This window comes from Acomys minous (assembly GCF_964271855.1).
Source record: "Acomys minous genome assembly, chromosome: 16".
NCBI classification, from domain to species: domain Eukaryota; kingdom Metazoa; phylum Chordata; class Mammalia; order Rodentia; family Muridae; genus Acomys; species Acomys minous.
This window is the reverse complement of record NC_140498.1, coordinates 63,891,037-63,906,230: the sequence shown is the minus strand read 5'-3', so window position 1 is coordinate 63,906,230 and position 15,194 is coordinate 63,891,037. Positions and strand designations below refer to the sequence as shown.

The 15,194-nt window shown below is 41.4% G+C and overlaps 1 protein-coding gene across 1 annotated transcript; it reads right to left on the bottom strand.

The window, feature by feature from the left end:
• Positions 1-9,675: 9,675 nt before the first annotated feature.
• LOC311587168 (uncharacterized protein) lies at positions 9,676-13,611 on the bottom strand (the record flags this gene model as incomplete). Its single annotated transcript, XM_084763666.1, has 3 exons — positions 9,676-11,635; positions 13,015-13,075; positions 13,452-13,611. The coding sequence occupies 3 exons, from the start codon at positions 13,609-13,611 to the stop codon at positions 10,606-10,608; spliced, it is 1,251 nt and encodes a 416-aa protein (XP_084619792.1). The 3' UTR covers positions 9,676-10,605.
• Between the last annotated feature and the right edge of the window lie 1,583 nt (positions 13,612-15,194).

Below are 15,194 nucleotides of genomic sequence, written 5' to 3'. Positions count from 1 at the left end.
AACCTAGCATCCTCTGTAGAGCACTGTTAGCTGCAGCTCTTCCTCAGTGGGAAAGTGAAAAACAAATATAGGGCTGTGTTAGTCAAGGTTCCCCAGGTGAATACAGCTGATAGAATGAGCCGCTCTGTGTGTGGAAAGGGGGTTTCTGTCTCACTGGCTGTGGTCCACTAGTCCAACAGTGGCTGACTAACAATGGAAAGTTGAGGAATCCAGTAGACGTTCAGTCCGTGTGTCTGGATGTGTCCGTTGGTCTTCAGTAGATAGCAGAATCCCAAAGAAGAAGCCGCTAATGTCAGTAAGAGATGAACTTACTAGCCAGAGCTAGGGCAAGCAGACAAAGTGAAAGAACTGTCGTTTGCAATGTCCTTCATGTATGTAGGATGCCACCAGAAGCTATGGCCTAGATTAAAGGTGAATCTCACCACCTCAGAGATCCAGATTAAACAAGAGTTTTCCTACTCCAAATGCTGTGATTAAGGAAAATTCCCCACAATCTCCAACTCTTTGGGTTTAGTTACTTCCAGATGGAGTGAAACCCAGACAAGCCATCACTACAGCCGAGATAGAAGAACTGAGAGAGAGTTTTTCCTGTGACAGGCAAGGAGAGTTGTTTCCAGGACAATGCTTTTCTTCAACACAAGACAGCTCAGGACATTCTGGTACTCAAGGTTCAGGGGTTCTGACCCCATGTCCGGTCTCTGTGACTGAGAGATATGAAAGGAGCACAAAGACATAGACACAGGCAAAAGACTCATACTTGGAATATAATGACTTTTTTTTTTTATAGATAGGGAAACTTGCAATAAAAGGTATTGTTGAAGCTGGGCGTAGTAGTGCATTCCTTTAATCCCAGCACTTAGAGCACAGGGCCGTGGTGATCACTGTCAATTTGAGGAAATACCGTGCTACATGTACACACACACACACACACAAACACATACACTTTGAGAAAGAAGAAAAAACTTAAATAACAGATAAAAAGGAGCATTGGTGAATAGGGCAATATAATACCTCTTAATGTCATTTCAGATGTTTTCCACAATCATTTTTCAAAAATGAATATTGCCAAACATAATTGCACATGTCATTAATCCCAGAACTTTGGACGCAAATTCATATTCATGAAATCGAGGTAATGCTGGTGTACATAGTCACTTCCATAGTATCACACAACTCCAGTGGACATAAGAAAAAAATTTTTTTCAAAGGTGACTATTATTCTAGTGTCTCAAAGCAGAAAGCAACCACCAAAATGTTGTAATATTAAAATATATATATATATTTTAGCTGGTTGTGGTGGCACACGCCTTCAATTCCAGCACTTGGGAGGCAGAGGCAGGCTTATCGCTGTGAATTTAAGGCCAGCCTGGTCTACAAAGAAAGTCCAGGGCAGTTAGGGATAACCCAGAGAAACCCTTAACTACTCTTAACTACTGAGCCATCTCTCCAGCCCCCTATTTCTTTCAAAGGTAAATAATCCAAAGATTAGCCTAGAACACAAGAGCTCCTTCAGCAAGGGTCAACAACTCGAAGGTCACAGCGTGCAGGCTAAGCAAGGGATTTCTAACATGGCTGAATTTAGCATGGCTTCCCACAAGAAAGATCAGTAGTAGCTGGAGGGTCAGAAATATAAGAGGTTAGGGAGCTCTTGGACTTGTTTTTGTAGGAGTTGTGAAGTCTGCTTATATAATTTCTTTACACGTGCAATCAAAGGTAACATTGGTCAAGTTCACAGGATTACTGGTGCAGTTTCTTTAGGCCTTTTGATGAAAAACCTGAATATATTTTTATGCTTATGTTTTTATTTCTTTTTATCCCCTTATTTGGGGGGAGGGTTGTTTGTTTGTTACAAATATTGTACACTCTTGGTTTTTGTGCTTTGTGGTAACTTCCTCCTCCTCCTCCTTTTTCCTCTCTCTCTCTCTCTCTCTCTCTCTCTCTCTCTCTCTCTCTCTCTCTCTCTCTCTCTCTTTCTTCCCACCTCCTAGGAACCCAAGACTGGGCATTGAGGTCCAACGTACTGTCTCAGCTGCTCAGTCATAGGCTCTTAAACTTCTTTATTAACCCATCAAAGATAACTGGGGAGTCATCTTTACACTACATATTAAGGCAAGAGATCCCCCAATAGCAAATACAATACCAGAATCTGTTTGCATTTAGCTCATTGCTCATTCGGCAGCTAACAAGGGAATGTGTCCACCTCAACACAGTGTGAATGAAGGGCACCTCTGCCTTCATGTACGCACTTATTGCTCTCAACTCTTCTTTCATCACCACGCTCACTGTATCCCGTAAGTTCCGATATGCTGTGCATTCATTTTCATTGAATTCTATTTTTTAGATGTATTTATTAATGCATATACATATTAATGTATGCCAGAAGAGGGCATCAGATCACATTATAGATGCTTGTGAGCCACCATGTGGTTGCTGGGAATTGAACTCAGGACCTCTGGAAGAGCAGCCAGTGCTCTTAACCTCTGAGCCATCTCTCCAGCCCCTTCATTGAATTCTAGAAAGTTTTTCATTTCTTTATTTTTGTCTCGACCCACTTTTCATTCTGTAGAGGGTGGTTCAGCTTGCATACGTTTTAAAGCTTTCTGTTGTTTCTGTTGTTGACGATGTGCAGTGTTAATCCACAGCGATCCTATGGGAGGCAGGGGTTTACTTCAGTTTACTTGTATCTGTTAAAACTTGCACTGTGTTTGAGGATATGATCAGGTTTTTAGAAAGTTCCACACATTGCTGAGAAGAAGGGATATTCTTTTGTGTCTGAGTGAAATAGTCTGTAAGTATGAGTTGGGTTTATTTGGTTTTTAACATCAGTTATCAGGAGCATTTCTCTGTTTAGTTTTTCTCTGGAGGACCTACCTGTTGGTGGAAATAAGATACTGAAGTTTCCCACTGTAAGTGTATGAGGGTCGATGTGGGATTTAAGCTGCAGACTTGTTCCTTTTACAGTGGTGGCAGCTATTATGTTTGGAGCATAGATGTTAAGAATGAAAACGCTGGGCTGGAGAGATGGCTCAGTGGTTAAGAGCACTGCCTGCTCTTCCAAAGGACCCGGGTTCAATTCCCAGCACCCACATGGCAGCTCACAACTGTCTGTAACTCTAAGATCTGACACCCTCACACCAATGCACATAAATGAAAAATTAAAAAAAAAAAAAGAATGAAAATGCTACCTTGGTAGGGTTTTTTTTTAATGGATATTTAGCATCCTTCAACATCTCTTTTCATTAATTTTTGTTTGAAGTCTATTTTGTTAGATGTTAAAATGGCTACATCAACTTGCTTCTTAGATCCATTTGGCTGAAGTGTCATTTTCCAACCCTTTACCTTGAGGCTGTACTGTCCATCAAGTTGAACTGTATTTCTTTCTCTTCATTTTTGTTTTGTTGTTGTGATTTTTTTTTTCATGGCAGAGTTTCTCTGTGTAGCCTTGGATGTCCTGGACTTGCCTTGTAGATCAGGCTGGCTATGAACTCACAGCAATCCACCTGCCTCTGCCTCCCTGAGTGCTGGTTTTAAAGGCATGTGCCACCACACTTGGGCTGAACTGAATTTCTTGTATACAATAAGAGGATGGATTCTCTCTTTAGCATCCATTCTGTTAGACCGTGTCTTTTTATTGGTGAATTAAGGTCATTGAACAGTGACTGTTAAGTCCCTGTTGCTGCTGCTGCTGCTGCTGCTGCTGCTGTTGCTGCTGTTGTTATTGAGTGATGGTGGTAGTGGTGGTGATGTGTGTGCACGCACTTCCGTTTTCTTTTTGCTGATGATGTGAGATTATTTGTTTCCTCTGTTGTCACATGTATAGTTTACACCTTGGCTTGCATTTTTTTCTTTCTAGCACCTTGTATGGGGCTGTGTTTATAGACATATTATTTAAATTTGACTTTATCATGGAATAACTTATTTTCTCCATTTGTTGTGATTGATTTTTTCTGCATATAATAAGCTGGGATGGCATGTGTAGTTTCTTAAGAGTCTGCGGCACATGTGTCTAAGTCTTTCTTACTTTTAAATTTTCCATTGAAAAACAGGTATAATTCTAATAGTTCTGCCTTTATAGGTTACTTTGTTTTGTTTTGTGTTGTTCTTTTTGCAACTTTTTTATATTTTTTCTTTGTTCTGTATGTTTAGAATTTGGTTATTATGTGGCAAGGTGACTTCCTTTTGTGGCCCAATCTGTTTGGTGTTTGTATGCTTAGTGTCACTTTATAGGCATTTTCTTCTTTACATTACACATTTTTTAGATTATTTTGATGAAAATATTTTCTAGACATTTGAACTGGTGTTTTTCTCCTTCCTCTATTCCTACTATTTGCAATTGTCTTCTCATAATGTCCCAGAGTTCCTGAAAGGTTTTTTTTCCAGGAAATTTTTAGATTTCACATTTTTTTGATGGATTTATTAATTTCTTCCATTGTATCTTGACTGCCTGAGATTCTCACTTTGTAGACCAGGCTGACTTCAGACTCACAGAGGACCATCTGTTGCTGCCTCCACGAGTGCTGGGATTGCAGCTGTGTGGCATTGAGCCCGGCGCTTCCATTTCTTTTCTGCGGTGAAACTTATCTCTGTAGTTCATTGTTGCAGTCCTAAAACTTTCACTTCCAGGTTTCTCTCAATTTGTGCTTTCTTTTTTTATTATTGCTTCTATTTTCTTTTCTTTTCTTTTCTTTCTTTTTTTTTTTTGTTTTCTGAGTCAGGGTTTCTCTGTGTAGCCTTGGCTGTCCTGGACTCCCTTTGTAGACCAGGCTGGCCTCGAACTCACAGCTATCCACCTGCCTCTGCCTCCTGAGTGCTGGGATTAAAGGCGTGCAGCTAACTTGGAATATTCAGGACTTGCTATGACAGGGTAGTTTGGCTCAGTTGGTGACGTAGTTCCCTGGCTGGTGTCTCAACACCTGGGTTTGAGGTGATTATAGATTTAGGTGCTGATTTCTGGGTTTTTCTTCTTTGGGTGGGAGTTTCGTTCCTGGGTTTCTGCTTGCCATCTGGATTTCCTGAATGTAGTGGATGACTGTTGCCTTTTAAACTGACCTGTTTGGTGGATGTGTTCCAGGGGAAATGCTTGCTGGTATTGGAGACTAGAGGAAAAGGAAGCCAGGGAGAGTGGTTCTTAGCAGCCCACAGGAGGTGTAGACAGGGAAGAGGTGAAGCTGCCTTTGATGTTCTATTCCAGTGCTAGGAGAAACTGTGAACATGGTGTCTAGTGTAACATGTAGTGTGTTAGGTCTGTGAACAGCCTACATGGTCTTTAGCAGAAATGGCATGTGGTTGAGCAGAGTGTCTACCCGAGTGGGGGCTGGGACACAGTAATGAGGCAGGAAAGGAGGAACAGGTGAAATGGTCTGTGGTATCTACAGGAGGCATGGAAAAGGGGAGAGGAAGCCTCCTCTACTATTCTATTCCAGTGCTAGAGGAACCGTGAGAGTTGAGTCTGGAGCATCAGATAATGGGGTAGGCCTTGAGACAGACTACGAAGTTGTCTAGCAGGCAAGGCCTCTGGTTGAGTAGGGCTTCTCAGCCCATCGTTGATGTCTCAGACACAGAGATAAGGCAGTAAGAGAAGAGCAGGTGAGCACGGTCTGTGGTATTGGTTCTCAGGTGACTAACATAGTGGGGAAGTTCTGGAGGCGTCCTACCTAGTCCCATCACCAATGTCTTAATACTGCAGCAGCAGATTCCCAGGGGTCATTAGTTATTTCTGTACTTACTTAGGTTTATGTTGTTGTTACTCTGTAAAAGAGGTTTGATTATTGGATTAAAAAATACTATGAGAGGGGGGCTGGAGAGATGGCTCAGCGGTTAAGAGCACTGGCTGCTCTTCCAGAGGTCCTGAGTTCAATTCCCAGCAACCACATGGTGGCTCACAACCATCTATAATGAGATCTGGTGCCTTCTGACATGCAGGCACATATGCAGGTAGAACACTGTGTACATAATAAATAAATAAATCTTTTAAAAAATACTATGAGGGCTGGGCAGGTAATTCAGCAGATACCCTGTTGGGGTTGACATGGGTTCAGATACCAACACCCAACCCAGGCTGGGAAATTCATAACCACCTTCTACTCTAGATCCAAGAGATCTGACACGCTCTTGTCTGGTGTGGCACCTGAGCCCACAAGAAAGACACTCTCTCTCTCATACACAGAGACACATGTACAAAAATCAAGATAGGCTTGTTTTCAAGAGTGCTTATGACTTATAAAGCAGTTACTGTAAAACAAGCTGTTTAGGTGTATAATACAAATAGAGTGTTTCTTTTTTTTTTTTTTTTTTAAATCTGCTTTGTTGTATTTGGTTTTTTAAAAGTTTACATTTCCTCACACTGGTGCAGACTTATATCCACTTACCAATCCCAGGGGGAAAAGTGGTTTCTGAGTGATCCTAACATACATTCTTTTCTTTTTATCAGAAGACAGTGAGAGGCTCCACCCAGCAGGGGATTGAAACAGAAGCTGAGACTCACAGCTAAATACTGGGCAATGCAATAGAAAGGCTGGTGGGAAGGGGCAGGGGGGGGTGAGGGGGTGAGGGGGTGAAGGGGTGAGGGGGTGAGGACGGAAGGACCTGGCGGTGACAGGAGCCCCACAAGAACAACAGAGCCAACTCCCCAGGACCCAGAGGTGTCCCCAGAAGCACCCCACCAAGCCTCTACTTCCTTATCACTCCCCACTGCCTGGCCAGGCCACAGAGGAAGAGGACATTTTCTGTCCTTGATGAGCTTGGTGGGTTGGTGGCGGGGGAAGGGGCGGGGCTTCCCTTTTCAGAGGAATAGGAGAGGGAGGATAGGGGAGGAGGACAGGAGGGCGGGACTTGGGAGAAAGGAGGAAGCGAGTTATGAATGGGATGTGAAGTGAATAAATAAATTAATATATTTTTAGGGGTAATAAGATACTCTAAGTAGTCAAACTCTTTTTTCGAATGCTAGAATACTTGTATGCTTAAAGTGGCTCTCTCATCTTGGAATAGCGCCCCCACCCCCAGTCCACGTTGCATTATTATTGGCAAAGGAGAGAAAAGCAGAGTGCACAGTGCTGGCCACTGATTCCTTAGATTTTGATTTTGGCCTTGGCTGTCCTGGACTCACTTTACAGACCAGGCTGGCCTTGAACTCACAGCGATCCACCTGCCTCTGTCTCCAGAGTGCTGAGATTAAGGGCGTGACCCACCACGCCCAGCCTTCACAAGTATTAAATGAACTATTTACCATCCCTTCTTTTCTATTATCGATACTGTGTAAGGTCAAAGGCAGCCTAGGTCATTGTGGGGTCAGATTCCTGTTGGTCTTTATTTATTTATTTATTTATTTTTATTTTTATTTTTTTATTTTTTCGAGACAGGGTTTCTCTGTGTAGCCTTGTCTGTCCTGGACTCACTTTGTAGACTAGGCTGGCCTCGAACTCACAGCAATCCGCCTGCCTCTGCCTCCCGAGTGCTGGGATTAAAGGCGTGCGCCACCACGCCCAGGGATGAGCTCCTTAATTGATTATCTAGTGCAAAGTGTCATTTCCCCCCCCCCCCCATAACCATATCCACTCAACCAACAGCAATGGCCTCAGCGGGTGTCAGTCATGAATCTGCACTTACTTACTTACACATACTTAAAAGGAGAAAATTATAAAGGAAGAATGTGGGAAAGGATGGAGAAATGACAAGGAAGGGGGAAAATGATATAATGTATTTTAATTCAAATGTATAATTTTTAAATGCAAAAGCATCTAGAGAGATAGCATAGCAGTTGAAAGCACTTAACCGTAATACAAAGGGATTGTGATGCTCCTTCTGCCTTCTGCAGGCACTGCACACAGAGGTATGCAGGGAAATAAAGTAAACATGGAGGCCAGGCGTGGTGGTGCACGCCTTTAATCCCAGCACTTGGAAGGTAGAGGCAGGTGGATTGCTGTGAGTTCGAGGCCAGCCTGGTCTACAAAGTGAGTCCAGGACAGTCAAGGCTACACAGAGAGACTCTATCTCGGAAAAAAAAAAAAAAGTAAACATGGAGCTTAAATGGTTTCTCTACAATGGGTTTCTCATAGCCCTGAGATAGACAGCTGTCAGTGCTAGCTAAAATGAACCGGGCGTGGTGGCGCCCACCTTTAATCCTAGCACTCAGGAGGCAGAGGCAGGCGCATCACTGTGAGTTTGAGGCCAGCCTGGTCTACAAAGCGAGTCCAGGACAGCCAAGGCTACACAGAGAGATCCTGTCTCGAAAACCCAAAACCCAAAGCAAAACAAAAGAACTCTTCCTCGTCCTATATGGAAGCAGTTGCGGCTGCTCAGAGGCGGCAAAGCAACCTTTCTCTGAGGTTAGACTAGCGTACTATAGCCGTTCATCTGAGAACTGTAACCACAGTGCTGTGTTATAGGACTTCTACTTGATGCTTTCTGTATTTGTGTCCTCTGTCCTTTGTATGTGTGTGAATTGTGGCTCTGATGCATCTTTTAAAAATTGGTCTTGCTCATTTTTAAAAAAACTTCTTCCATAGAGATTATCACTGCTTAGTTCCTCATCCCATCTTGGGTCTCTTTTCCACAAGCACCCTTTTTGTCTTTTGTAAGTCAAAACAAACAAAAGAGAAAGTGCCATGTAAAGTTCTAGTCCTCATGAAAGCTGCTACCACAGGCTATTTGGGATGAGAGCTAGAGATATGCAGGGAAGCAGTCTGTCAATCAAAGTCATATCCAGCATCGACAGGCTCAGGGGAGAAAGTAGACAAGTTGGACCGTGGCTTTGAACCCCAGACTTCCAGACTTAAAACCTGCTTTACCTCCTGAGCCATCTGAGGTCACTAACTTTCTTCCAGCCAAAGCTCCTCTCTCACTAAAGTCTTTGATTGCTTAACAGCAGGCAGTCTTAATTAGACTGACAAGGGACCCTGGCTTGTTTACTCAGAGGATTCCAACTGGCTTGGGGCTGAGTAGAGAACCTTTCAGGTGCCTTACCAGAACTTCCCACTCTAGCTGAGAGAGAAGGCCTTGTAAAGAGGAATCTCAGCCCCTTTCTTTCTTTGGCACAACTTGCTGGAAGCCAGGAACTTGATTCCCAGAGCCGAAAAGAGATTCCAGGCAGTTTATCCTTACATGTCAGGTCCGGCAGAGCATGTCCATTCTTTCCAGCAGGCTCAGTGCAGCAACCCCTGTACAGGAGTCCTCTCTCTAATCGCTTGACCTACAGAAATGTTTGCCCTAGGTCATACATCTGTGTCAGGCCCAATTTAACGCAGTCTACATGCCTGATCCTTAGAGGCATACAAAGTTCCTGGGAGTTCTTCTGCTAATTAGCAGGAAGACTCAAAGTTACCTGAATCGACACAGGAATTATTATCAGGAGTGGTAAAATCATCTTCCTAAGATTCTGCAGGAAATTGGCCCAAATGGAGCATAGCACCTGTGGAGCAATAGGCAGTGAGTGATTCTTTATTCCAAGTCTGCAATAATATAGATTCCCTTTTGCATGTGTTCTTTAAGATCCTCAGAGACTACTGTGAAATGCAAAGGTTTTCGCAAAAATGATTATACACCAAAGGGTTTTTTTTCCATTCTTTTTTTTTTATTGAAAAATAAAATCATTCATATTACATCTCAATTGCTATCCCATCCTATGCATCCTCCCATTCCTCCCTCCCTCCTGCTTTCATCCCATTCCCCTTCCCGATGACTGTGACTGATGGGGACCTCCTCCCCTTGAATATGATGCTGTACACCAAAGGTTTTACTCTTGTATAAAGATAGAATGAAGTATCTTTTCCCAACTGACTAAATTTATGGATTTCTGTGCAGGATGATTTTTTTTTCATGATTTCTAAGGCTACTGCTCCATGAAAAGGCTTTAACGCATTGCTTATTCATAGGGTTTCTTTACAGGATCTGTTCTTTTATGCATTTGACTGTGACAGGCAAATGTTGGTGACATGCAAAAGAAACATGTCCTCTTTGTTATCTGCTTCCATTTAGTCATAGAATGAAACTGAGTTCAAGTTCCCAGGCCCTAGTCATGCTGGAGACTTTATAACAGCTGACTGGCTTCTGTCTATCATCTTTTGTTCCCCAAAACATAATGACTGTTCCTACCCACAAAAGAACAAATGGGTATGATTGGCAAAATTGTACAACCTACATTCTGTATCAGTTGACATCAATCAACCACGTAAGGAAAGCCCCGAACCTTAAATCCTGATTGGTGAGAAAGTGTAGCTGTACCTTGGCACAGATATTTGTGGTTTTCAACCTTAAAAGCTCTGTAATATTCTGGCTCAGGGGTAGTGGCATGAAAGTGGGGAAGGGGGATGGGCAGTGGGATTGAGGTGTCACAGTTCAGCTTCCAAGTATTTTCTGTGGTCCTAAACGAGCAGTAGAAACTTGATTACAATAAATTCTGGTCATGTGCATTTATCTGGAGTTTGCATTGTGTTGGATCGCAACAAACCCACTACACAAAGGCTTTACCACATTGCTTACACTCCCAGAATTTCTCTCCACTATATTTTCAGGATGATGAGAACTACATTCGTAAGGTTTCTCTCCAGTAGTAATTCTTTCATGATGATGAAGACTTTAGAAATGTGAAAAAGATTCAACACATTAAATTTATGTACAGGGTTTCTCTCCGGGATGATTTCTTTCATGCCTTTGAAGATAACTGTGACATGCAAAGCCTTTACCACATTGGCTACATTCGAATGGTTTCTCTCCAGTGTGTGTTCTTTTATGTATTCGGAGATGACTGTTTCGTGCAAAGGCTTTACCACATTGGTTACATTCATAGGGCTTCTCTCCAGTATGAGTTCTTTTATGTATTTGAAGATGATTGTGATGTGCAAAGGCTTTACCACATTGATTACATTCATAGGGTTTCTCTCCAGTATGTGTCCTTTTATGATATAGGAGACTACCATGACTTGCAAAGGCTTTACCACATTGGTTGCATTCATAGGGTTTCTCTCCAGTATGCTTTCTTTTATGTATTTGGAGATTACTCGGTTGGGAAAAGGCTTTACCACATTGATTACATTCGTAAGGTTTCTCTCCAGTATGTGTTCGTTCATGGATTTGAAGAGTATTGTGAACTGCGAAGGCTTTACCACAGTGCTTACATTCATAAGGTTTCTCTCCAGTGTGTGTTCTTTTATGTCTTTGAAGATGACCATGGTGTGCAAAGGCCTTACCACATTGATTACATTCATACGGTTTCTCTCCTGTATGAATTCGCTCATGCTGTTGAAGAGCACTGTGACATGCAAAGGTTTTACCACACTGACTACATTCATTAGGTTTTTCTCCAGCAGTTGTTTTTTTATGTTTTCTATGACGACTGTGTTGTGAAAAGGCCTTATCACTTTGGTTGTTACATTTATAGGGATTCTCTGCAGTCTGTGTCCTTTTTTGAACTTGGAGACTACAGTGACATGGAAAGTCTTTACCACACTGGTCACATACATAGGGTTTTTCTTTAGTGTGTCTTCCTTTATGTCTTTGGAGCCTACGGAGACGTGCAAAGGCTTCACCATATTGAATACCCTCATAGGGTTTTTCTCCAGGAGGATGACTCTGACACAGAACGGATTTATCACATTGAGTATGTTCAGGTGATTTCTCTCCACTATGACGTCTTTCATGCCTGAAAAAATAATTGGCACTTGTGAGAGCTTTACAACATTGATTGCATTGATGAATGCTTTTATCTGTGTAATTAATTTTATAATTTGGCCTAATAGTAAAGAGGACTCAGATCTTAAAGTTTTATTGCGATATTAACATTCCTGGTTCCCCTTCATTATGGGTTCTTTTGTCTTTGAAGATACCTCTGATGGTAAGAGCATTCTTTACATGGCGCACATTTATAGGATCCTGTTTTTATATTAAATTTTTACATATTGTAAGAAAACTGAAAGAAACCAGATCTTTTCACCCTGATTGCATTTGTAAATTTGCCTATTGTATGAGTCATACTACATTTGGAAAGAAAACCAGGACAACCAGAAGAATATCCATATTTCTATTACTCATAGAGAATTTTTGTTTTTTTTTGTTTTTGTTTTTTTTGGTTTTGGTTTTCCTGAGACAGGGTTTCTCTGTGTAGCCTTGGCTGTCCTGGACTTGCTTTGTAGACCAGGCTGGCCTTGAACTCACAGCGATCCGCCTGCCTCTGCCTACCGAGTGCTGGGATTAAAGGGGTGCGCCACCACCGCCCGGCCTCATAAAGATCTTTTTGTAGTGTAAGTTTGTGGATGTTCCAAATAAAGTTGGAAAGCCAGTCAACTGTAAGATCGTATCACATTCAGAAAGTCTACTCACAGTGGGGAATACTACATATTTTCTAATTGTTCTGGAAGAAAGAAGGGTATGTGGCTTCTTTCACTCTCCCTACGCTCACATGGCTTGCATCCACTGTGACATATGCTACACCTATTAAAAGAATAATGAAAAATGAAAGGGTTCCACATTGCATTCATACTGTTTCAATTTTTGTTCCTCACACACACACACACACACGTGGTTTAGAGATTAAGGTTAACAACAATTAACCTTAACAACAACATTCTTGACTCTCATAAATTAGCCATCTCAATAAGCTTAGCAATGGTTTTATAAGTATATGTCCTGGACTCATTTTGTAGATCAGGCTGGCCTTGAACTCACAGTGATCCGCTTGCCTCTGCCTTTCCAGTGCTGGGATTAAAGGTGTGCACCACCACACCTCACTCTACTTTCTTATTTGAAGGATTTAGGCATATATTTATCTATTCTGTTGTAACGGGGCTATGATTCGAATGGTGATATCCATTCAGGCATTGTTTCCTTGTCTTCTTTCTTAGAGAAATGCTTGGCAAAAACAAAGCCGATACCTGACACTGAGGTACATGGTTTTGTGAGAATTTAATAATCACTAATGCACTTAAAGCAGTGTTTTATTTACACTGTTGATTTTCTTTAAAACCTCCAGGACACATTAAAATTTCTTAGGCATATTTATATTAGCTTGCACATGAAAATTACCTTTCACGTCTTCTAGAACTTTGACAATGATCTTCAATATGTTGGTTCTCCCAACTATAGCCTAAAATATAGTACCAGAAAATATGTCATGTTATTAAAAATTATGCAAAATTCATGTTAGTATCTTCAGTGAACCTTACAATCATACCTGAATTATTCACATCAGTCCTCCTCATTCTCAATAAAAATTACAGAAAAGCATCAATAACAAAGAAACAGTTGTCCCATTTTTTTTTTTTTTTTTTTTTTTTTGGTTTTTCGAGACAGGGTTTCTCTGTATAGCCTTGGCTGTCCTGGACTCACTTTGTAGACCAGGCTGGCCTCAAACTCACAGTGATCCGCCTGCCTCTGCCTCCCGAGTGCTGGGATTAACGGTGTGCGCCACCACGCCCGGCTGTCCCATTTTTTTTTAAGTAAAAGAAAATTCGCTTTCTTACCTATAGCATAGAGGTTCCTGTAGGTCTCCAGCATCACATCTTTGTAGAGACTCTTCTGGGAGGGACCCAACAAAGCCCACTCTTCCCGAGTGAAGTCATACTGAAGAAAAAACCCTCTAAATTTACTCAGCATGGTAAATTGTTTGCACATCACAGTCATCCTCAGAGGCATAAAAGAACTCATATTGGAGAAAAAGCAAAGGAAGACATTCAATATGGTGAAGCCATTGCACATCACAGTAGTCTCCAAATACATAAAAGAACACACACTGAACAAATAACCCATGAAGATAACCAATGTGGTAGAACTGGTTCATGTCCAGATCATCTTCAGAGGGATGAAAGAAATCATATTGGAAAGAAACCATATGAATGTGATCAGTGTGTTAAAGCCATTGCATGTCAGAGTCACCTTCAAAGACATGAAAGAAATTTTACAAGAGAGAAATCTTATGAATGTAGGCAATATGGTAAAGACTTTGCAGGTCACAGTCCTCTTCAAAGGCATAAAAGAATTCATACAAGAGGGAAACCTTATGAATGTAATCAATGTGGTAAAGCCTTTGCATGGCCCTGTCATCTTCAAAGGCATGAAAGAATTCATACCGGAGAGAAACCTTATGAATGTAGTCAATGTGGTAAAGACTTTGCATGGCCCTGTCGTCTTCAAATGCATGAAAGAATTCATACTGGAGAGAAACCTTATGAATGTAATCAATGTGGTAAAGCCTTTGCACAGCACAGTCATCTTCAAAGGCATGAGAAAATTCATACAGGAAAGAAACCTTATGAATGTAGTCAATGTGGTAAAGCCTTTGCATGGCACTGTTCTCTTCAAATGCATAGAAGAATCCATACAGGAGAGAAACCTTATGAATGTAATCAATGTGGTAAAGCCTTTGCACGGCACAGTCTTCTTCAAGTGCATGAAAGGGTTCATACAGGAGAGAAACCTTATGAATGTAATCAATGTGGTAAAGCCTTTGCATGTCACAGGAACCTTAAAATGCATAAAAGAATCCATACTGGAGAGAAACCTTATGAATGTAATCAATGTGGTAAAACCTTTGCATGGCGCTGTTCTCTTCAAATGCATGAAAGATTTCATACTGGAGAGAAACTTTATGAATGTAATCAATGTGGTAAAGCCTTTGCACGGCACAGTAATCTTCAAAGGCATGAAAGAATCCATACAGGAGAGAAACCTTATTAATGTAATCAATGTGGTAAAGTGTTTGCATGTCACAGGAACCTTAAAATGCATAAAAGAATTCATACAGGAGAGAAACCTTATGAATGTAGTCAATGTGGTAAAGCCTTTGCACAGCACAGTTTTCTTCAAAGGTATGAAAGAATTTATACTTTCATTCATACCTTATAAATATTACTAATGTCATAATGCTTTTGCATGTAACAGTCTGTCTCCTAAAACATAAAAGCAGACATGCTGGAGAGATACCCTATGAATGTAACCAATGTGGAAAGACCTTTGTCCATCATGGTCCTACTGTAATTCATAAAAGAACACATACTGCAGAGAAACCCTATGAATGTACGCAATGTGGTAAAACTTTTGAATGACAGTTATATTAAGAGATGTGAAAATATATTGGAAATAAACAATGTAAGAAGTGCACTTAATATGTTGAATCTTCAGGCTTGGATCACTCTCTGCCCACTCCTCTCCTATAGTTAACCAGCAGAGATGAGGTGGGCATGGGCTGCACCCCACATTACCCACCA